The 24,070-nt window shown below is 42.3% G+C and overlaps 1 protein-coding gene across 1 annotated transcript in view; it reads right to left on the reverse strand.

Annotated features, from left to right (window-relative positions):
• LOC126273220 (sodium channel protein 60E-like) overlaps window positions 1-21,322 on the reverse strand; it is a 295,045-nt gene extending 273,723 nt beyond the window's left edge. Inside the window, exons 1-3 of the mRNA XM_049976764.1 lie at window positions 21,241-21,322; window positions 18,404-18,624; window positions 1,185-1,368 (exon numbers count right to left, since the gene is read on the reverse strand). Coding sequence (XP_049832721.1) covers window positions 1,185-1,368; window positions 18,404-18,624; window positions 21,241-21,302 — 467 coding nt within the window. The 5' untranslated portion in view covers window positions 21,303-21,322. The remainder of the gene's footprint in view (window positions 1-1,184; window positions 1,369-18,403; window positions 18,625-21,240) is intronic.
• Between the last annotated feature and the right edge of the window lie 2,748 nt (window positions 21,323-24,070).

Below are 24,070 nucleotides of genomic sequence, written 5' to 3' on the forward strand. Positions count from 1 at the left end.
TTCTTTAATTTTACATTTTCAAATTATGATATCGAGTTTCGTCAGTACCATCCGTTAGGTACCGGTAAGGAGACTATTTAGAGAAATATAGCTTTTAAATTGTGACGTAGAACAGTATGATACGTTAGTTAGCACAACATATCTTTGTCCATCGTTTGCATTATCATAATTTGATAATCGACTGCCTTAATTATAGATCTAATAGCCGTGCACTCTAATCATGTGGAGTATACAGCTGTCTGTGAAAGTGAGATTAGATTCAACTTTCCTCCTCAAACACTTTCTAAATCCGTATGTTAATTCAGTATTTAGAATAAAATAAGGCAGATAATTATTCCAGTGAATGACAGTAATCAGTGTCCTAGTCAAAAAACTGTAAGAACTACAGCATGGAGCTACATGCAGTCACAGTTCGTTCTCAATAAATGTTTCCTTGAGAGGAACTGCAACAAGGAATATTAACTATAAATTTTTCAAGAAAAACCCTGATTAGGATGACATCGTCTTGCTCAGCTGAGAGTGTCACACAGAACATAGATGGATGAGGCAGTCAACACTATAATGTGACACATTACGAATCCTCTTCAATCCCTGTGTAGCATATACACTACATCGAAATTTTTTTCCTAGCTCAGGGAATAAACCAAACGTGCTGTGTACACCATATGCATTCACTGCATCACCTGTTTTCTGTCTTTGCATGTTCCCATTCGGTCGCACCATATGTTCAAAAAGGGTATTGATCGCAATGTTAGCTCGTCTTCGAAAGTTAAAGGTAATTTTGGACAGGAATGCGTTTACACAGTGCTGTGATGTGCTAATAGACCCTATATTATCGAATAACTGATTTTTTATTTCATCACAACAGTAATGGAACTACATTTGGTAGCATACTTTCACATTCAAGTGAGACGACGTTCTTTTCATAACTGTTAGGTGTTTAATATTGGACGTATTTTAATTATTTTCCAACATAAATAGTAATCACGTCACCATATTCTAAAATTTTTATGACTCGCACCAGTTTTTTAATTTCAGTATTTCAGTCTTGTTTTGTCCAAGAACATTATATTGAGCAATAACAATGCATTCAACAACGATATAAACTTGTCACTCATAAAATCTAAGCCCAGGACTGGGGAGGACAAGTAAGTGAGACTGGCAAAGGCATGCCTGCGACTTACTCGGTGAACTCGGCGTGCGTGACGTTGGTGGTGTTCATTCGGCTGACGCACTTGTTCCTCAGCTCTCCCATGTACACCTGCAGCGCGAACAGGGCGAACACCATCAGGCAGAAGATCGTGAGCGTCATGACTTCCGCCAGTTGCCTGAATGAGTGGAGCAGGGCGTTGATGATAGTCTTCAGGCCTGAAAACACGATTCCCACCGTCACTAAGAGTTAAGCAACGCAACAGAATAATTGTACAGGAACACAAATTTTAAAGTAGCACATTGCGTGCTGCAGAGGTTCTCAAACTGTTTGGCCCTGGGCTTGGCTCCCTCCACCATCTGACTTGCGGGAAGTCACATCGTCACCCTTTTTTAAGACGTTTTTTTTAGGCCGCTTTCTTGTCTCTCTCTCTGTTGCGTACGTAATTTGCAATTGAATTTAAACTAACTTCGCCTACGAGCTAGAGGCTTGAAACTTTCAACACAGCTCAGAGCTGGATGACACTGCAATATTGACTCGCTTTCTTGAATTGCGGTGGGTGTTTCCTGTTCCACTGCTATTTCTCTCTTTCGCTGTTCCAGTCACGAATGATTCGCGGCAAGGACAGTTGCTGGTTAGCCTCTATGTGAGCTTAGTTGTCTCTAATTCTTTTTGTGCACTGTCTTTCCGAGAGATATAGCTAGGCAGAAACAATATATTCCTTAACTTAAATGAAAAGAACCTGAAATAAACCTGAAATTCAACACGTCTTTGGTTCTTAGGGGCTTCAGTGTGGAACTGCGCGACCGCTACGGTCGCAGGTTCGAATCCTGCCTCGGGCATGGGTGTGTGTGATGTCCTTAGCTTAGTTAGGTTTAAGTAGTTCTAAGTTCTAGGGGACTTATGACCTCAGATGTTAAGTCCCATAGTGCTCTGAGCCATTTGAACCATCACCACGTCTTTACTGTAACCTCATCAAGATGTTTGGAATCGAATTAAATACTTCAAAAACGCTTAAAATGGCTCTGAGCAATGTGGGACTTAACTTCTGAGGTCATCAGTCCCATAGAACGTAGGACTACTTAAGCCTAACTAACGACATCACACACATCCATGACCGAGGCAGGATTCGAACCTGCGACCGTAGCGGTCGCATGGTTCCAGACTGTAGCGCCTAGAACCGCTAGGACACTCCAGCCGGCTAAATACTTCACAAACACGAGACTGAAAAGCAGAAATAAATATACAAATAAAAAACTTTTCATTATAACACTATAAAATGCAATAAAAAGTATAAAACAACTCCTAGAACTTTACAGACTCCTCAAGCCATACAGATAATCCAGAAAATTTGTGCTTGCGAATTTTTGATAGCTATGAGAATAGTTGTGCCAACGGCCTTGTCGCTGTGGTAACACTTGTTCCTGTCACATCACCGACGAGAAGCGCTAGCACTTGGATGGGTCACTGTCCAGGTCTACCGAGTGTAAAATTGTATAATTTAACATGGGAAACGTGGGCCACATCCAGTAGAGGATAGTAAGGAGTGTAGAGAGTAGTTTTTATGAAAGTGATCACACAACAGTTCACAATATTTGCAATACAGTAAAACTGTTACTGACTGACGTGAACTATTCATGCATCAGTCGTACAAGGGGCGTTCAAAAAGAAACGAAACGGCGTCTGGAATGCACAAACCGGTGACAGGAGGGTAATATCGTGGAGTGTGTAACGAGGTGTGGTTCCGACCAGAGCGTGGAAGTTCACAGCCCGTCGCTAGAGGGCACGCGTGCACATCACGTGACTATACAGAGCTAGCAGCAGCATGCATCAATCGTCCAATGGTGTCAGTCGCATTGCAAACAGTGACATGGAGGCGTCAATAGAAGAGCAAAGAGGTGTTCGTATTCTGATAGCAGAAGGAGTCGGAGGAATGGACATTCATCGACGAATGTCACAAGTGTACGGCGAACACTGCATGTCCCTTGCAAGGGTCAAGGCGTGGCACAAGCGCTTCAGGAAAAGGACGGTTGTCGTTAGCCGATGATGCACGGTCTCGAGCACCACACTGCATTACCGATGACTTCGTCGTGCTGGTGGATGCACTCATTACCCAGTGACAGTGAAAGCCACAGCTACCGTGGTCGGATTGGGCGGCGGAAGTGTTCACACAATCATGAAGGAACGACAGCACATGCGCAAAGTGTTTGCCCAATGGGTCCCCCACAGTCTTCAACCACACCTGGAAGCATGTCGAATGGCCCACTGTCTTGCTCGTCTGCAGCGTTATGCCCGGGAAGGGAATGCGTTCCTGGCACGAGTGGTGGCTGGAGATGAGTCATGGAGTCATCACTTCGAACCAGAGTCAAAACGACAAAGTCTCCAGTGAAAGCATCCAGGGTCACCACCACCAAAGAATGAAAAGGCCATCCACATGAGTGCAGGAAAGGTTATTCTTTGATCAAGATGGCCCCCTTCTGATTCCATTCCTGAAGCACGGGAGAACAATGAATGCCGGCGTTACTCGTAAACCTTGACCACCCTTCGCCAAGCGATCAAATAAAAACGAGCTGGCAATCTCACACATGGGGACATTCTGCTCCACGACACTGCAAAGCCTCATACGGCGAACACAGTCGGGGCGCTCCAGCATAAATTCAAACAGGAGGTTGTCGGCCAAGCTCCATACAATTTTTTGGACTATCTGTATGGGGTTAGGAATCGTTATGGTGCTAGGAGAAACTATTTTATACTTTTTAGTCCATTTTAAAAGTGTGTTACAGTAATAAGTTATTTATTTAAATAATTATTTTACATAATGTTACCAACGTCAGAGGTAAGTCTATGTGATTAAAATATTTCAATCAATAATTACTCAACTTCCCAGATGGGGAATCTCGGATAATAGCTGACAGTGGATTGTGTCAGACAAGATCTGTTGCTATACTCCACCGCTGGTGGCAACACCTATCGCACCACTGTAGTGTGAACTGTGGAAGAACGAGACCACTCACGCGATTTTGAATCGAAACTAGAGTGCATTTTAGACTGACAACAGGTTAATCTGCTCCTGGTGAGTTTTTCTGTGGGTGAACTTAACTGTGGTGTACTGCGGTTTGATTATAAGTATCTAATTTTACTTTTTATTGTATCTTTGGCTACAACGGATATTATTCTCTATATTCTAGTCCGTGACAGTGTATATCCTCTTAATAACAATGAGGATGTTCCTCTGCCGCAGCGATATGTACAGGTTGTAGCGGAAAAAGTACATAGAATAAAAATTTAAATGTTTATGTTCTTTATTTAATAGGGAAAAATGGAGAAGTTGCAAAGAAAAAGAAAAAACAACATAAAGGAAACAATAGAAAATTTAAACTTTTTAAAATGATAATCAGTGAAACGAATGAGAAATATTACTTCCAAAAAATGCATTAGATGACAGATTTAAAGCTTTATCGGATAACAAAGAGGTGGCCACGAAACCCGTTTTAGGACATAATAAAATGAAATCCTGATGAACAGGATACAGTATTGTACGACGAATGAAATCTTCGAAGAAGACAGCAGTTAGACTAGTGAAGGTTCGACGCACGGGAATTGTGCACGTAAAGAGATGAACAGTCTTTACTATATGTTTCATTAAAGAACAACTGATATTCTGGTTTGAGTTTATTCTGTTCATAATTTAATAATTTTATTATGAATTTTTGTTAATTTGAGTCAAGTTTTTCCCGACATGGAAACTTGCACGTACTTAAATTATTTGTTTTATGATCCATTTAAAACTTTTTGTAGCAAAATGGAAATTTATATACGCTGCAGCTCCGATACAACCTTCCAAGAATTTAAACGACCAACTGCAGAGGATGGATAAAACTTTAAAAAAATGAAAGAAAGTCTGTTCTTATGATATTGTTGTATTAAGTAACAAAATGTACAAATATGTGTGAATTCCTTAGGGACCAAACTGCTGAGGTCATCGGTCCCTAGACTTACACACTACTTAAACTAACTTATGCTAAGAATAACACACACACCCATGCCCGAGGGAGGACTCGAGCCTCCGACGGGAGGGGCCGCGCAGTCCGTGACATGGTGCCTTAAACCGCGCGGCCACTCCGCGTGGCTATTAAGTAACATCACAGAACTGTTTAGTGTGAAGAACGTTCCAATACAACCTTCAGGAAAAATTACGGTTTAGAAAAAGCTTATCTACATTTACGTTATTACTTTGCGATTCACAATAATGTGCCTGGCAGAAGTTCAATGAACTACTTTCAAGCTGTCTCTTCACCGTTCCACTCTCCAACGGCTCGCGGGAAAAACGAGCGCCTAAATTTTTATGTGCGAGCCCTGATTTGTCTTATTTTATCGTGATGATCATTTCTCCCTATGTAGGGGGATGCCAACAGAATGTTTTCGCGATCAGAAGAGAGATGGTGATTGAAATTTCATAAGAAGATCCCATCGCAATGAAAAACGCCTTTGTGTTAATGAAAGCCATTACAATTCACGTATAATGACTGTGGCACTATCTCTCCTATTTCGCGATAATACAAAACAAGCTGCCCTTCTTTGAACTTACGATATGTGTACAATGCTACTCATTCTTCCCATAAGATTTACTATTATTATCGAGGTATGAATTACCAGCTCGGACATCACTTGCTTGTTCAGTAGAATGAATTCGGCATTCTGTCCTCGTCCGGTCGGATTGAAACAGAACATCTAGCTTTTGTGGACCTGGAAGTTACCTAAGGCAATGGACCAAAGGTTAAATTATTCAAAGTTTTAGACAAATATGAAGTCAATCTGGTATTACTCTCAAAGCTCTGCATGAAGCACAAGGTTACGAGAAGATTTTCAAAATTTACTCAAAACCTTTAAAATAGTACGCAACGTACATTGTCATTCACTCATTTAAAATTATATTCAAGAAACCCTTGCAAACGCTCTGAGAAACACAATTTTTCTCTTACATTTCTTCGTTTCTGTAGTTTCACGGACGTTGCAGCCGATACGCCTATGCTAACTGGCGATGGTCGCACGAAAAGTTTTAAATGAAACAAGCGGTGTGTTATATATAAATTTTTACTGACTTTATTCATTTGTAATCACTGTGGAGACTTGAATCGAATAATTGCACAATTTATTACCACGAACGCTACATAAGCTGCATCCGGTGGAGGGAATTATGAAGTAAGGGACTATTGTGGCGCTAACAGTGACAACAAATGGAGTTCACTGTCCTGTGGGGACGAATGTCATTGTCAACTAGCAAAAGGCAGACTGTTTGCGCAATATACAGCACCGAAAAAATAGAAATTATCGCGTGCATGTTTCAAGAATACTGTAATGAATTATTATGTATTGAACACGTATCGGCGAAGTCCAGAATTGTGAGTGATAAAACAACAGCTATCTACTCTCATTGTAAAATGGAAATTTAATAATGTAAAATACTCACTCTATCGTGGTTGTTCCGCTTGGTACGTCGAAGAAAAAGATATGTGAGAAGTAATATTTCATTCCGCTAGTACTCTAAAAGACTGTAATTCACACTGCTTTACAAGATAGTGAGTTAGGAATGTAAATGTTGCAGGTTGCTCATATTTTATGTTAAATCTGGACCAGAAGTGTCCAACTAGAAGTTTTCAGCTACAATGGCACAGGTATAGGTGGTATATATCTCTCTGTTTAGAAAAGATAAAAAAGAAGTATACTGGAAAGTATTTTTTAAGTTGCTGACAATTATCGCTCGTAGAAAAAGTCTTGAAGCCGCTATTTTCATAATTTATATCTTATTTTTTTAAAAATCATATGCAGTGAAGAAATCTGTGACGAAAGTAAGAAACCTGACCCTAATAATTTTTTCAAATTTTCAAACATACATTGTTACTTGAATTTAACGCGTTTAAATGATAATATCGAAATTTGTCAGTATTATCTGTTTGGTACAGATCAATAAACTAAATACATTCTAGGAAATATAGTTGACATCGTGGCACTTCTCAGTTAACTAGATACGATTTTTCTGGGTTAATATATTTAACTTTAACTCACGAGCAGAAAAAGAACTTTTTCGTGTTGCTGGCCAGTAATATGCACGGATACAAACGTGACTGCAGGTGTTGTGTTGAGGAGGATTTCAAATAGGAGCGGCTGGCCTGACATTAACAGCAAAATGATGTTCATAACCTAGAACTGGTCAGAAATGTTAACGGGATTAGGAGCCACTTAAATAATATGTTCATCCAACGATAAACTGGACGTGTTTTCACTAACATTATTTTGTTTTCTGTTCCACTGAGGCTGTAACTGCACACGATGTATGGCGACAGCTTTTAGTTTCCATACTGTTCTATTGCTTGTCGCCTACACAACCAGTTTGCTTGTTATGAATGTGCTCTGAAGTTTGCGTCGGTTAGTGGCAGCTAGACACAGAAAAAGAGAAAGGAAGATGGCTATCAAAATAGGTGACCATTACTCGCAGTATCCCAGAAATGTTGCGACAAACTTCGAGGGGTTGTAGAGGGTGCCTTCAGGAACAAATCGAGAACAGGAACCCGTGACCGGAAACGCCATCCAACGACGCTACAGAACGTTGAAGTTACAGGCGTCGGCGCCTACCACTAGGCAACCCCTTCAGCAGCAAACGTGACTTCGTACGCTGTCGGACCGTAGCCAGAATGGCTCACAATGTTGTTTGTTATTCAGTGATCGTGAGAGATTGCTACGATCGCCATTGCAGAAGACGGAGCTGGCCGCTACGTAGGCAGGCCTTGTCTCTTATAAATGCGATGCTCTCTGAGTTCGGTGGATGACGGTTTCAGACATGTGTTTCCATCCGCAGTTTATTTTCGTCCTGGAACCCTCTAAAATCTGCACTGTTTTTCGGTATAAAACAGAAATCTGCAGATGGAGACCCAGTCAGAAGCCGTCATTCGCCAAGGCAAAAGAGCAACATATTCACAGTAAAAAGGCCTTCCTATGCAGCAACTCGCTTCATCCCCTCCTCTGGCGATGGTGGCAATCAGTCCCTATCGATGAATAACAAGCAACGCTCGAGACCTTCGCCTACGATCCGTCAGTGTACAAAGTAACGAGGGCTGCAGAAGGGTTGCCCTAGTGATAGGCGCCGCCACCTACAGCTTCGACGTCCAGCAGCATCGTTAAAAGACGTTTCGTGACACGGGTTCCTATCTCAGATTTGTTCCTCAAGAAAACCCCTCGAAATTTGTAGCAACATTTCTGGGGCACACGGCCTGACAAAAAAGTAAAGCAGCCAGAAGGGGAAGAGACAAGAAAATGAAACTTCTCGGGTTGAGAGTGTATATCATATCATTTCGGTGATTACAAAATCCTATCAAATTTACAAAGAACTAGGCAGTAAGGGCGCATTTATGTTGCACTTCGTGTAGCCTCGATGTATGCACTAATTTGGTTGGGTAAGGGGCAGATTTGACGACCGAACTGGTCCCACACATGTTCCATCGAGAACATATTTGGGGATCTTGCTGACTCCTAGAATACCTCAACATCACGCAGCCACTGCATAGACTTACGTCCCATGAGTGGACGAGCATCGGCACCACGACACTGTTGCATGAGGGATAATACATGTGGGCGCAGGATGCCTGACATTCCGTTTTGCGGTCACTTAGTCACTGTCACCTGCGACCTGATGTCATATCCGATGGCTCCCCACACCGTGATTCCTCTGTTCCTCTTCAAAACATTGGAAGCATTTAACCTTTCCGCTGGTCGCAGCCATATTCGTAGACGATGGTCGTCCGCTGTAGTGCAGAACAGCTGTTTATCATAGAACACAATGCGGCCCCGTTCGCCAGCAGTCCATTCTTCCTGCACACGGCATCACTCCAGACTCAGGCGTTTACGTTGTATTGTTAACGGTAGCCTACGCTTGGGAAGGTAATATCCTCGTCTGATTACTGCTACTCTGTGATCAATTTTGCGAGGTGACACAAAATGTTCAAGGGAGACCATTACTAGTTACAGGGGACAGGCGCAAATGTGAATGGGTTAGAATGTACTTGGTGGGAAATGCGGCGAACCTCCTCTGTAGTGACAACATGTGGTCGACCAGAACCTTGACGAGTATGCCTGCGCTCGCGTTCCCATGCAGTGCAACATCGGATCACTACCATATCCGAATGCCCCACGTACTTGGATATTGCATGATTCGACCTGCCGTCCAAATGGAGACGCACAATGAGGCCGCTTTCAGATACTGTGAGGTGCCGATAACGCTGTCTCACACGAGTACGTGGCATCTCCGTGTTCTTCACAGTTATCACCCAACATCTGACGCTGTTCACGCCATTACATACTTGACCATATCTGCTAACAACACTGAACACGAAAACAAACATTAATGTTTCCAGAATGTGATTTTCACTCTGCAGCGGAGTGTGCGCTAATATGAAACTTCCTGGCAGATTAAAACTGTATGCCGGACCGAGACTCGAACTCGGGACCTTTGCCTTTCGCGGTTAAGTGCTCTACCAACTGAGCGACCCAAGTACGACTCACGCCCCGTCCTCACAGCTTCACTTCTGCCAGTACCTCGTCTCCTACCTTCCAAACTTTACAAAAGCTCTTCTGCAAAACTTTCTTTCGGGAGTGCTAGTTCTGCAAGTTTCGCAGAAGAGCTTCTGTAAAGTTTGGAAGGTAGGAGACGAGGTAATGGCAGAAGTGAAGCTGTGAGGACGGGGCGTGAGTCGTGCTTGGGTAGCTCAGTTGGTAGAGCACTTGCCCGTGAAAGGCAAAGGTCCCGAATTCGATTCTCGGTCCGGCACACAGTTTTAATCTGCCAGAAAGTTTCAAGTTTCAAACGTTAATGTGTTCTGGTGACCGTTCTACCTGACGCACAGAATTGCGACTCTAATCCTTTATGTACCCGCCGATAGTATGTTCGTGCACGATGTTACATTAACATTCGACCATGTATTCTAGGTGTCTCAGATTAATTTCTCAGCCAGTGTATGTATACTCTCCAATAACTTCTTTGTCGTCCGCAGAGTCAAATTTCTGACAGAGCAAATAAACTTAAGACGAAGATTCCAAACAGCGGACGAACTCTAGTATTTCCTTCCGATTTTACTCAACTTAGATATTTGAGTTTGTTCAGAGCCACTCCTCTCAAATTTCTGAGAACATATGTGCATAAAATTGATCATCTTAAGAAAATTATTGTTATGTTTCTTCTTGAACCTGCTGTCTCAAGGTTTCCATCACTCTTTTAATTAGAGTGATATGTAAATAATTTTGTATTTCAGAAGATAGTGCCACAAAGAAGACACGAGTTAATAATCTCTACTATAAACTTTTGGAGGTTATAGGAAGTAGTTTGTAGGCAAAGTGTCACATCGGAAACGCTCCGTTCCACTCTTACAACGGAAGTAAATTCGACTTACTGTGTTAACTCTTGTGCTGATATTGAGGTTTCTTACATAGTTTAGCTGAAAAGGAGTGCGATACTTCGACCACCAAGTTCGTTGCATGTAATTTTAAGTAAGTTCTGAAAAATTACGTATGACCCACATGGGTCATGATCTCTGACCTGGAGGGCAGTATGTGGTGGTATATGACCCGACCGAAACACCACTGACGATGCTTCACCATAAATTGTGCTTTACTCTCTTCTCGTAAGGTAACAAGAGGAGTGTCGTTTACGTAACCTCTGTTCACTCGACAAAAACCTGCTTGCATAGGTTATGCATTCAGCAGAGATGATTCATCACACACCAGATTCTTTATAATGGACGAAGAATATTCTTCAGAAATGAAAGTAGCATGAGGTGTTCCCCAACAAGGATGTATAATGGAATCTTTATGTTTTTCAGTATACACTGCCGATAAAGCAAACGCAGCACCCTCAAGGTCTCGGTTATTTAACTTGCAAATGATGAGACAGCTATCATTTTAGGAGTTTCACGATGAGAAATCCATACGAAAGGAAACACATGTGCCAAAGCAAAAGGATGTCCAAACAGTGTAGCCCCCATCCCCTCTCCCGTAGCAACTCAGGCATGTATTCTCATATGCAAATGGTCGTAAAGGTGCTGAATGGCATCCTGCGATAGATTATCCCAAGCATCTCATGCCTTTTATTGCAATTCGGCAATGGTTCTTGCTGGGTCTTGTAATGGTTCTTTATTTACGTGACCATTACGGCACTCCAACCCTAGTTCTCGATACCAGTAATATCGTACTACTTTTCTGCGAAGAAACAGACATATTTTTGTGACAATATTCACATTTGGGTTTATTAATATACAGGTACTCCAATGTATCGATATATTATAGTGATATGGTTCTTGCAAAAATGTGGGAATTTAACGAGATGGGACCTGGATAAACTGAAAGAACCAGAGGTTGTACAGAGTTTCAGGGAGAGCATAAGGGAGCAATTGACAGGAATGGGGGAAAGAAATTCAGTAGAAGAAGAATGGGCAGCTTTGAGGGATGAAGTAGTGAAGGCAACAGAGGATCAAGTAGGTAAAAAGACGAGGGCTAGTAGAAATCCTTGGGTGACAGAAGAAATACTGAATTTAATTGATGAAAGGAAAAAATATGAAAATGCAGTAAATGAAGCAGGCAAAAAGGAATACAGACGTCTCAAAAATGAGATTGACAGGAAGTGCAAAATGGCTAAGCAGGGATGGCTAGAGGACAAATGTAAGGATGTAGAAGCTTATCTCACTAGGGGTAAGATAGATACTGCCTAAAGGAAAATTAAAGAGACCTTTGGAGATAGGAGAACCACATGTATGAACATCAAGAGCTCGGATGGAAACCCAGTTCTAAGCAAAGAAGATAAAGCAGAAAGGTGGAAGGAGTATATAGAGGGTCTATACAAGGGCGATATACTTGAGGACAGTATTATGGAATTGGAAGAGGATGTAGATGAAGATGAAATGGGAGATACGATACTGCGTGTAGAGTTTGACAGAGCACTGAAAGACCTGAGCCGAAACAAGGCCCCCGGAGTAGACAACATTCCATTGGAACTACTGAAGGCCTCGGGAGAGCCAGTCCTTACAAAACTCTACCATCTGGCGAGCAAGATGTATGAGACAGGCGAAATACCCTCAGACTTCAAGAAGAATATAATAATTCCAATCCCAAAGAAAGCAGGTGTTGACAGACGTGAAAATTAATGAACTATCAGTTTAATAAGTCACAGCTGCATAATACTAACACGAATTGTTTACAGACGAATGGAAAAACTAGTAGAAGCCGACCTCGGGGAAGATCAGTTTGGCTTCCGTAGAAATGTTGGAACACGTGAGGCAATACTGACCCTACGACTTATCTTAGAAGAAAGATTAAGGAAAGGCAAACCTACGTTTCTAGCATTTGTACACTTAGAGAAAGCTTTTGACAATGTTGACTGGAATACTCTCCTTCAAATTCTGAAGGTGGCAGGGGTAAAATACAGGGAGCGAAAGGCTATTTACAATTTGTACAGAAACCAGATGGCAGTTATAAGAGTCGAGGGGCTTGAAAGGGAAGCAGTGGTTGGGAAGGGAGTGAGACAGGGTTGTAGTCTCTCCCCGATGTTATTCAATCTGTATATTGAGCAGGCAGTAAAGGAAACAAAAGAAAAATTTGGAGTAGGTATTAAAATCCATGGAGAAGAAATAAAAACTTTGAGGTTCGCCGATGACATCGTAATTCTGTCAGAGACAGCAAAGGACTTGGAACAGCAGTTGAACGAAATGGATAGTGTGTTGAAAGGAGGATATAAAATGAACATCAACAAAAGCAAAACGAGGATAATGGAATGTAGTCGAATTAAGTCGGGTGATGTTGAGGGTATTAAATTAGGAAATGAGACACTTAAAGTAGTAAAGTAGTTTTGCTATTTGGAGAGCAAAATAACAGATGATTGTCGAAGTAGAGAGGATATAAAATGTAGACTGGCAATGGAAAGGAAAGCGTTTCTGAAGAAGAGAAATTTGTTAACATCGAGTATAGATTTAAATGTCAGGAAGTCATTTCTGAAAGTATTTGTATGGAGTGTAGCCATGTATGGAAGAGAAACATGGACGATAAATAGTTTGGACAAGAAGAGAATAGAAGCTTTCGAAATGTGGTGCTACAGGAGAATGCTGAAGATTAAATGGGTAGATCACATAACTAATGAGGAAGTATTGAATAGGATTGGGGAGAAGAGAAGTTTGTGGCACAACTTGACCAGAAGAAGGGATCGGTTGGTAGGACATGTTCTGAGGCATCAATGGATCACCAATTTAGTATTGGAGGGTACCGTGGAGGGTAAAAATCGTAGAGGGAGACCAAGAGATGAATACAGTAAGCAGATTCAAAAGGACGTAGGTTGCAGTAGGTACTGGGAGATGAAGAAGCTTGCACAGGATAGAGTAGCATGGAGAGCTGCATCAAACCAGTCTCAGGACTGAAAACCACAACAACAACAACATGGTTCTTGTGTGTATTCATTTCTGTGAGACTGTCATAATTTTGACTTACTTGTAACCGTTTTGGTGCGAATGAGCACACAGCAGTCTTTGTTTCACTTTGCAGAAATTAAGTTGTTATTTTGCTTTGTAAAAGAACAGTCAAGTTTTGTGTTTGGTTAATGTGGAAATTAAATATATGAAGATTGATACAAAACTGTTTTCTTGATGATGTGACAATTAAGAAGAAGTATATGTGAATTTACAAAAAGGTTAATAGAAATGTGGTCGTGAACACGAAGTGAAAAATTATTTCTACCATACCATTGTTCTGATCTGGGGTTGTTTGATCATTAAGAATTTCCTGAAAAACTAATTTGTTAGGTCTTCAAATATTGCTAAAATACAGATCTTGACCTTCTAGCAGTCAAAGTGGAATCACCCTAGAAGCCGATCGTGATTAGTCGAGAGGTCTAAGGAGCTGCAGTAATGGACTGTGCGGCTGGTCCCGGCGGAGGTTCGAGTTTTCCCTCGGGCATGGGTGTGTGTGTGTTTCTCCTTAGGACAATTTAGGTTAAGTAGTGTGTAAGCTTAGTGACTGATGACATTAGCAGTTAAGTCCCATAAGATTTCACACACATTTGAACATTTTTTCACCCTAGAATCAACAAGATGAGCCATAACAACTTCGACGAAATCTACGTGGGAATCCATTCAAGATAAGTGCCGAAATTAATGACTTTTTTACAGTTACTTCATTATTTCAATTCTGACGATACTATCCACAGCCAATAACTTTGTTGTTGCTCGATAAAGCGAACATATGCTGCGTGAGCAACATTATTAATCTGATTTCTAACTGTGGGACTGCTACGGTCGCAGATTCGCATCCTGCCTCGGGCATGGATATGTGTGATGACCTTAGGTTAGTTAGGTTTAAGTAGTTCTAAGTTCTAGGGGACTGATGACCACAGCAGTTGAGTCCGATAGTGCTCAGAGCCAGTTTTTTTATTTCTAACTTACTTTGCAAGTGGTGGTATTGTTAGAGTCTGCGCCCTGATTCATCAAGTGCCATACGTGTGTTCAGTTGCAAGAGACGTGGTGATCCCTTTGGCCAAGACAGAACACCAAGAAGCGCACATCGCGTCTCAGAAGGGTACGAGGTGCACTCAAATTCCAAGGCCTCCTATTTTTTTCTAATTAACTACTCACCCGAAATCGATGAAACTGGCGTTACTTCTCGACGTAATCGCCCTGCAGGCCTACACATTTTTCACAACGCTGACGCCATGATTCCATGGCAGCGGCGAAGGCTTCTTTAGGAGTCTGTTTTGACCACTGGAAAATCGCCGAGGCAATAGCAGCACGGCTGGCGAATGTGCGGCTACGGAGAGTGTCTTTCATTGTTGGAAAAAGCCAAAAGTCACTAGGAGCCCGGTCAGGTGGGTAACGAGCATGGGGAATCACTTCAAAGTTGTTATCACGAAGGAATTGTTGCGTAACGCTAGCTCGATGTGCGGGTGCGTTGTATTGGTGAAACAGCACACGCGCAGCCCTTCCCGGACGTTTTTGTTTCAGTGCAGGAAGGAATTTGTTCTTCAAATATTTTCGTAGAATGCACCTGTTACCGTAGTGCCCTTTGGAACGCAATGATTAAGGATTACACCCTTGCTGTCCCAGAACGTGGACACCATCATTTCATTCAGCACTGGCGGTTACCTGAAATTTTTTTGGTGGCGGTGAATCTGTGTGCTTCCATTGAGCTGACTGGCGCTTTGTTTCTGGATTGAAAAATGGCATCCACGTCTCATCCATTGTCACAACCGACGAAAAGAAAGTCCCATTCATGCTGTCGTTGCGCGTCAACATTGCTTGGCAACATGCCACGCGGTCAGCCATGTGGTCGTCCGTCAGCATTCGTGGCACCCACCTGGATGACACTTTTCGCATTTTCAGGTCGTCATGCAGGATTGTGTGCACAGACCCCACAGAAATGCCAACTCTGGAGGCGATCTGTTCGACAGTCATTCGGTGATCCCCCAAAACAATTCTCTCCACTTTCTCGATCATGTCGTCAGACCGGCTTGTGCGAGCCCGAGGTTGTTTCGGTTTGTTGTAACACGATGTTCTGCCTTCATTAAACTGTCGAACCCACGAATGCACTTTGGACATATCCATAACTTTATCACCACATGTCTCCTTCAACTGTCGATGAATTTCAATTGGTTTCACACCACGCAAATTCAGAAAACGAATGATTTCACGCTGTTCAAGTAAGGAAAACGTCGCCATTTTAAGTGTTTAAAACAGTTCTCATTCTCGCCGCTGGCGGTAAAATTCCATCTGCCGTACGGTCCTGCCATCTCTGGGACGTATTGACAATGGAAGCGGCCTCATTTTAAAACAATGAGCATGTTTCTATCTCTTTCCTGTCCGGAGAAAAAAAAAATCTGAGGCCTTAGAACTTACGCAGCTCGTATGCGGACAAGCGGTCGAAGAAGTGGCAGTAACACGGGGATAACAGTCTATGCAATGTAGCGGCACCAGTTTTCTCCTCCGATTGCGAAAACATTCTGTTGGCACCCACCTTCATAGGGAGAAATGATCATCACGATAAAATAGGAGAAATCGGGGCTCGCACGGAAAAATTTAAGTGCTCGTTTTTCCTGCGTGCCGTTCGAGAGTGGAACGGTAGTGAGACAACAGGATGAAGGTGGTTCATTGAACCCTCTGCCAGGCACTGTATTGTGAATAGCAGAGTAATCATGTAGATGTAGATGTACTTTACCCTGTAGAAATACCAAATGTGACAGCGAGTTGTAACTGACGGCCTTCTACACCAGGAAGCCTAGGACGGGGCCTGTGTGTGGTGGGCGAATGTACTGTGGAATAGGCGGGTGACAGGTCTACGCAAAACACGCGTACATCCATAGCTCGCGTACAGACTTAACCTACGCACATCGCTGAAGAAAATAAGCGGCATTCCACTCTCGAGTCTCTCCTTCAAGACAGCAGAGCAGCCATTCTTGGTGGAATCTTGATGTATGTTGTAGTCTGGCTACAGGAACATGTGATCTAAATCCTGCTGCAAGAAGGCGGTTCCCAATGGTGCCTCGTGACACAGCAGGAGCTACGTGTGCTCAGATTTAGTCTCTGGATGGTGATCGGTCTGCCACCACTGCTCGCACAATGTGTCGATCTTGACGTGCGCCTGTACTGGACGGCCAGAAGCTGCTATACAGATGTGGAAATATTCTACAGACCACTGCTGCAAGCAATGACACACCACCGATACATTGTGCCCAACATGTGCAGCAATCCGCCGATACCTCCATGTAGTTTCTTGCACGCCCACAATTTGACCCCGTTCAGATTGTTGAAGCTATCCAATAAGAGTACGCACTACTCTGTGGAGCATGGTTGTACCCAAGAATAAATGTTGCAAACACTGTTCGCCTCCAACTGAGCACCTTGTAAGGGGTTCATTAGGGGTTCATTACTTGAGGAGATGTAATTTCGATGAATTGGTCACTCGCTGCCTGCGATATGAAATATCTGTGCTACAATAGAATCGCAGGTCAGAGCAGTGTTGGCAGTATGTAGAGTTTAGGAGCTTGAAGACGGCAATCGTGTTTTGTAGTTCGCACAGAGTACTTGAGTTCTTGATTTCGGACAGGGCTGTCCAGCGGTTGACTTGTGTTGGACCGGTAGTGCAGAACGATGGCAGTGCTGACCGATGTAGTATAAGGTAAAAAAAGTTGTTCTTTGTTGCCGCGCGCATATATTAATTGCCACAAGTACTGATTTAACCACAATTGTAATGTTAAAGTTCCATGTAATCAGAAATGTTTCAATAATAACTTTTGTTCTGAAGAAAACTTTTGCCAGTCATTTACCCGAGTTTAGAGATCTTACGAATTTTTCCTGTGCATAGTCATGTTGATTAAGCAAACGAAAATCAGTTGTTTTCCTACAGATGAAAATATAGTGGCCAGCATGGCACTAGGCTGTGCTAAAAATTTCTTATAGGAGCAGATATATAGATAGCGTTATCATTGTGAGGTAAGAATTTTTCAGTTATTTAGGACGACTTCACAGGTCAATGACGCAGCGCTGCTGACGTCAGAACTTATTAATCTCGATATGCAGTCGGTCTTTAACGGAAGGTCATATTAAAACTTGAAATTTTATTATTGGAAATAAACTTTTCTATTGGGAACTTTAACGAGATTTTTTCTGTCGGGAGGTTACAATAAATGTGAATATTATAATTTTTTTTTTGTTCGGAGTTTACAACCTAACTAATATTACAACCCCTCAGCACGTGCGTATTATACGTAAGTGTTATTGAACATAGTCCTTGAGGGTGTTTCGTTTTTTCCCGGCAGTGTACATAAACGACTTGTCAGATTGGTTCACGAATACGACTGTTCCCTGACGGCGTTGTTGTCTTCGGAAAAATATGGTCGTCGAACGATAGTAAAGAAAAAAAACTTGGACAAAATTTGCAGTCAGTTTAATGAAGAGCAGTTCTTTTCAAATTTGGATTAATTCAAGAACAATGAGAAAGAACGCGAAAGTTACTGATTACAAAATTACTGGTGAATATCCTGAACAACTCGCGTCGTATAAGTATTTACGCGTCCCAGTCAAGCTTCCTAACGTGCCATAGTTAAGTGGCATGATCGATAGCTGTGCACCCTCGTACAGCTACCTCTTGTTTACCTCAGCTGCCTGGCTAAGTTGGCACCAGGAGCCCCACCGTTTCCCGAGAGGTTGAGGCGCTCGCCCGCAGTTGCAGAGTTACCTGGCATGATGGAGACGGTCTTGAGCGCCCGCAGCACGCGGAAGGTGCGCAGGCCGGCCAGGTTGCCCACCTCCATGCCGATGGTGGCGTAGCCCGACGTGATGACGACGAAGTCGAGCCAGTTCCAGGGGTTCCTCAGGTACGTGTACTTGTTCAGGATGAAGCCCTTCGCTATCGACTTGATGATCATCTCCGCCGTGTAGATCGCGAGGAATATGTATCTGTCGGCAGAAGACGGGCAGAGCACCATTAGAAAATCATTGGCGAGGCGTGGCTGCAACTAGCTGGGGCCAGCGTCGCGAGTCAACTTCAACAGTCAGAGGTCTTGCCGTGCGGGCTGTAGTCCAAGCTCGTCTTATTACAATATTCGGAAGTTGTTAACAGCTAGATGACGTGCTGGTCGAAGAGGCAACTTAAAGAGTTTCTATTAAAGGGGGATTAAACCTATTATTTCTGTGGAAACTAGAGTGTTCCAGTACCTATTATAATTCCAAGTTCCTTTTTTGTCATTATCAAAATTGTAGAGAACGTTGCAAAGAGCCACTTGGAGATTAAATTGAGATATTTAACGTTCCAGTCAACCCTGTACTTCTAGAATTTACGTAAGAGCTTGGGATTGGTGCAGGTCAGTTGTAAGATGTGTCAGAGTTACGAGTGTTTAAAACTGTAGCGCGAGGGAAAGTGAGGTTGACGAATTTTAGTAATAATATCTTCGTGCAAAGAAATGACTCGTGTCTGCCGATTTGAAGATTCTTCACCGAAAATGGTCCACTTTTGTTTCCTAGCGAGATTACGTGGTTTATATGGACCTGAAGCACACGGAATGCACCAGGAACGTACTTTTGCGACATCGCGCTTTCAAGAAGGCAGACGGATTGTTACAGGTGTTGGACAAAAACACGGAAACATGCTTGAACATAAGCGCAGATGCTACCTTAATTTTGCAGGTGGCTCTGTTGTACAGGGTGTTTCAAAAATGATTTTACAACTTTAAAAATTCGTATAAATTTATTGAAAGAAAATATAGAACGGAGTTTAGTGTTATGTTGTAGGGAAGCACATCAAGTTTGTTTACCTTAAACTAAAGATGTTGTATGTTGCTTCCGTTGGTTATCCTGCACACGCCGCATCGGAAATTAATTTCTTCCCAAACTAACTGTAGCATTCCAAGTGTAACCTGCTGAGTGGCGGCGTAAATTCTTGCTGTAAGTTCAGGTAGAGCAGCCAGCACATGAGCAACAAACATAGTATGTTTGATAAATCCCCATAAAAAAATCGAATGGTTTCAAGTCTGGGGAACGTGGGGACCATGCGACAGGCGCATCACGGCCATTCCATTGACCTGAGGAAATCTGAGGAAATCCCGTATGTCAGCCGGGTAAAGGGGGAGGGGGGGGGGGGGGGTTGTGCACCATCATGCATGAAGTAAACATTTGGTTCTTTGTCATCCTCATCGATCTGTGGTATCAAAAAGTATTGTAACATATCCAGGTACATTCCTGTTGTCGTGGCGAGATATCGGTGATGTTTGATAATTTGTGATAACCATATATGGTTCTTGCACTCAAGTCAATGGCGAGCGAATTGTAATTCACTGCTTTTTCTACGTTGATAAAAATTCTTAACGATTCAGGTTAAGGGTTTTGAAGTTTTTACAGGCAGCAAACATTCCAGGATGATTACTTTGTTTGGACGTAAATTCGAAAATCATGTCGAGGTCCCTAGCTCATTGACAATTAGAAGCAAGTATGGACGATTAGTTTCATGCGATCAACTCTGAGCGTAATTTATCTAAAATTCCTGTGCAGCGATTTTCAAAACTGTGCTGAACTGCTAGTAGCATCGAGACAACCACAGATTATGCACAGAAAAGATGAGTTAGCATGGTGTCACATGTCGTTCGCCGGAAACAACCTGAAACGGGTGTGTTCGAAATAGCAATGCCCTTTTTAGGGTCTTTTTGAAGACTAATTTAAGTCCAACTGGAAAGAAAAACCACACTATTGCATCGAAAATTTACGACCAGTGCTCATTTTGTTCATTATGCCGCTGCTCACAAAGTTTTTGATATCCTTAATGTACTGGAATTTTATTAAGTACTAATTCACATTCAAATTTTTCCGGATTTCCTGCGTTTCATCCCACGTTCTTGACCTATAATAAAACTTCTGAACTATCTCTCTCTTGAGTCGTATAATAGTAAAAGAAGTAACTTAGGATTCACTACACTCTGAGTTAAGTAAAATAAGCATCTACCATTAATAACAGCAGTTGCTGTCAGTCCTACTTTCGTCAATATTCCCTATGACATGGGGTTTCTTCGTCAGTTAAGTGTTTCATAGGTCATTAGCACGATTTCTGTAGAAATGACATGTACATGTTCACTTCGCAGGCAAGGCATACTTGATTTGTTTTGTGAGTATGTCTATAAGCTGACTATTTACAAATTACAGTATAGTACAGTTGTTTTAATTTAATAAAATGAACGTTTTAGTGGTGGTCACTACTCATGTTAAAATTTAAAAACAGATATAACAACAAAGTGAACACATTTTTCCACGGTACTTCACATGCTACTGGCGTTTCATTAAACATTCCTCTGTGTCAGTCATTCCGTTACTAATTCATTGGAAGTATATAATATTGCTCATGTTGACCTCATGTAACTACTGTTTGCAAATGTATGTGACAAAGATAAATTGTGACTGTCCAGTTGCTTTTCACGTATTTGTGGGCACTACAAAAGAAACCCGGCTTTTGTATGACAGTAAAATATCATAATTGACACGAAAACTGTTTTTTCATGCAAGAGAAGTAGTGCAAGGGCGTTCACTTACTCGGCCTCCTCCACGGTCTCGGTCATGGCAAGGAAGACACAGTTGAGCAAGATGGTGGCCATCACCACGTAGTCGAAGTACTGGTTCGTGGAGAGGAATATACACGTGCGCCGGAACGAGTTCCACGGCGAGAAGATGAAGAACGAGTTCGTCGCCGTGAAGCGGTGGATGTAGTTCTTGCGGAACCTCTTGGAGACCACGCAAAACGTCTGAAAGAAAAAGACAAAGCTGATCAGTACGTCTGCAAGTACATTCGAAGCTCATACCGAAGTTGCTACCTCCGTAATTGTTAGAAATAAATATGAACCATTAGTTTCAGGTGCTCATCTCGGAGCGAGATTGAAATCAACTTGTTTGTTGCGATATTTAAGGCCAACCCCACCACTAACAGCAACGAGACACTCGCAAAAAAAGAAGTAACATACAAGGTGACTCGTATTGTCTGTCGGGAACTTGTACGAAATCGTGATGCATTTCTGTAGGCCCAATGTAAGTGCAGCCGTGAACAAAAGCCGTCCTATTTCGTTGGAAAAGTTACTACGAGAGCTTTTCAGAAAGTAAGGTACGATCGGGCGCGAAATGGAAACCGATCAAGCTTTGCGCAAATGTAATGGACAACGTCTCTTAGCGATTGCGTCACATCGCTCTTTTCAGTTCCGAGCGCACAGTGAGAACGTAAAGACACCTAGAAAATAGGGTCTCCCACCAAGTATGAGGGGCTAGTGAACGATTTCGCCTGTAAAGAAAGCCCACATAACATATCTGTCATGCGTTTCCTTCTTCCAATTCTCAGCCGCACTCTGCAGAGGCAATGAAGATGCTCCCGCAGCGTTTTCGACGGGAAGTGTTTGATCATCAACACAGCCAGTAATTGGCTCCCTCTGAGTTTGATCTTTGCTTACCTGAACCGGTGGCTATGAAGAAACATTTTGGCACAAACAATGAGTTGTAGACTAGCTTAGAGAATTGGCGGAAAGCGCAGGTGGCTACCCTCTGTGACGAGGGTATTGGAAAGTCGACACAACGCTACGACAGATGTCTAAGTCGGAGCTGCGAATGTGCGGAGAAGAACCTTGAAGGTGTAGCTAACTGTTCCAAATAAAACATTTTTGATTTTTACAGCGGTTTCCTTTGCGGCCGATTGGACCTTACTTCCCGAATAGCCATCGTAGTATGCCCACCAACAACACTTCTATCGTTCATTATGCACCATTCCAGTAAATTTTATGATTTTTCTTAAAGCAGTGACATCGCATTGACGAGGTTTCCAGATTTAGATTTTCCGCGTTGCGTACAGTTCACCTCAGACACACATCTTCCCTTGGCTACAATATACAGGCGATTCTCCGAATTACCTCAGACACATTCAAGACAAGTAGTTGAGCCCAGAAAGAGCTGGGTACGTGTGTGGCTTGATAAACGTTAAACTTTTCTTCCCACCAATGTCAGGCCGCGGTGGTAGGAGCCGATGGCACAGTGGGAACGCGAGAGAAATTGTTTCGAACCGTAGTAATAGCCGACCCATATTGCATTAAGCGTGCACAACAAGAGACCCTAGAACACTGTTTCGCGTTAGTCGATGAAAATGAGCTCGTCGTTCCGTACAAGACTGGCTACCCGTGTGTCAACTGCAGCAATATGACAAGAAAACAGATTACGACCAATCTGGGAATTCTATCCGACTGCAATGCGGGACAGCTGTCTGTGGTTCGTGGCTCATTTCGTCTCTTACGTGCTTAAGATTTCAACACCTGACGCAATGGTCATTAGAGACTATTACATTCAGCAACATTCGTCGTTAAAAACAATTTGCAACAAAAATATACGGACTACTTCTGCCATTTTCTAGAATCCTTTCCCACTAGAGTAGACAGATTCCAGTACATGTAATTTTTTACTCTTCGAGAAGAGTAGCATTGTCTTTTTCTTTCTTTTTTTTAAACAAAAAAGATTTAGTAACTGTCTTGATGAATCCTTTCACTTTGTGGTTTTTCCCAAAATGTTTGAACTTGATTTTCAAGAAGAGCTGCTATTGGTTGTTTTTCTTGTTGTTTTACAGAGTAACCTGCAGTAACACCTTTTCACCACCTAATAACGTTTATTTGCTTATCAAGACGAGATAGATTTATTATTGTTTCAACAAAGATTTTATATTACCCTTTCACACGAAGAAGTTATTTATTTGTTTTTAAGGCCGGCCTTGGTGGCCGAGCGGTTCTAGGCGCTTCTGCCCAGAACCGCGCGTCTGCTACGGTCGCAGGTTCGAATCCTGCCTCGGGCATGGATGTGTGTGATGTCCTTAGGTTAGTTAGGTTTAAGTAGCTCTAAGTTCTAGGGGACTGATGACCTCAGGTGTTAAGTCCCATAGTGCTCAGAGCCATTTTTTTGTTTGTTTTTAATCAAGAAGCCTATCTTCTACCAGGACGAGATTTCAGTATTAAGAAGAGTTAGTCAAACAGTCTGGAAGACGTTTCAGAAAATATGGAAAAAATATAAAACCGTAGCATAGGTAATAAATTCATATTTATACCACGACGTTCACTTCGGCTGTAATAATTTCGAATCCTGGTGGAATAAGAAATTCTCGTAAGATCGAGCAGGGGAGGTGAGATAGTGACGTTTAGTTCATGATCAGCACACACTGTATTTATGTGCTGGACTCAATTCCAAGTCTCTGCGGTGCGGCCATCAAACGATAACAAGATACGGCTATCCGTTAGGGCGATCAACATAGCAGCTTTTGCAGCTTTAATGAAATCATTTTGAGACAAATGTTATTAGAAACCCTTAATGAAATATATACCACAAGGTGCCATTTCCATTCGCATCG

Source organism: Schistocerca gregaria, chromosome 5 (genome assembly GCF_023897955.1).
Source record: "Schistocerca gregaria isolate iqSchGreg1 chromosome 5, iqSchGreg1.2, whole genome shotgun sequence".
Taxonomy (NCBI): Eukaryota; Metazoa; Arthropoda; class Insecta; order Orthoptera; family Acrididae; genus Schistocerca; species Schistocerca gregaria.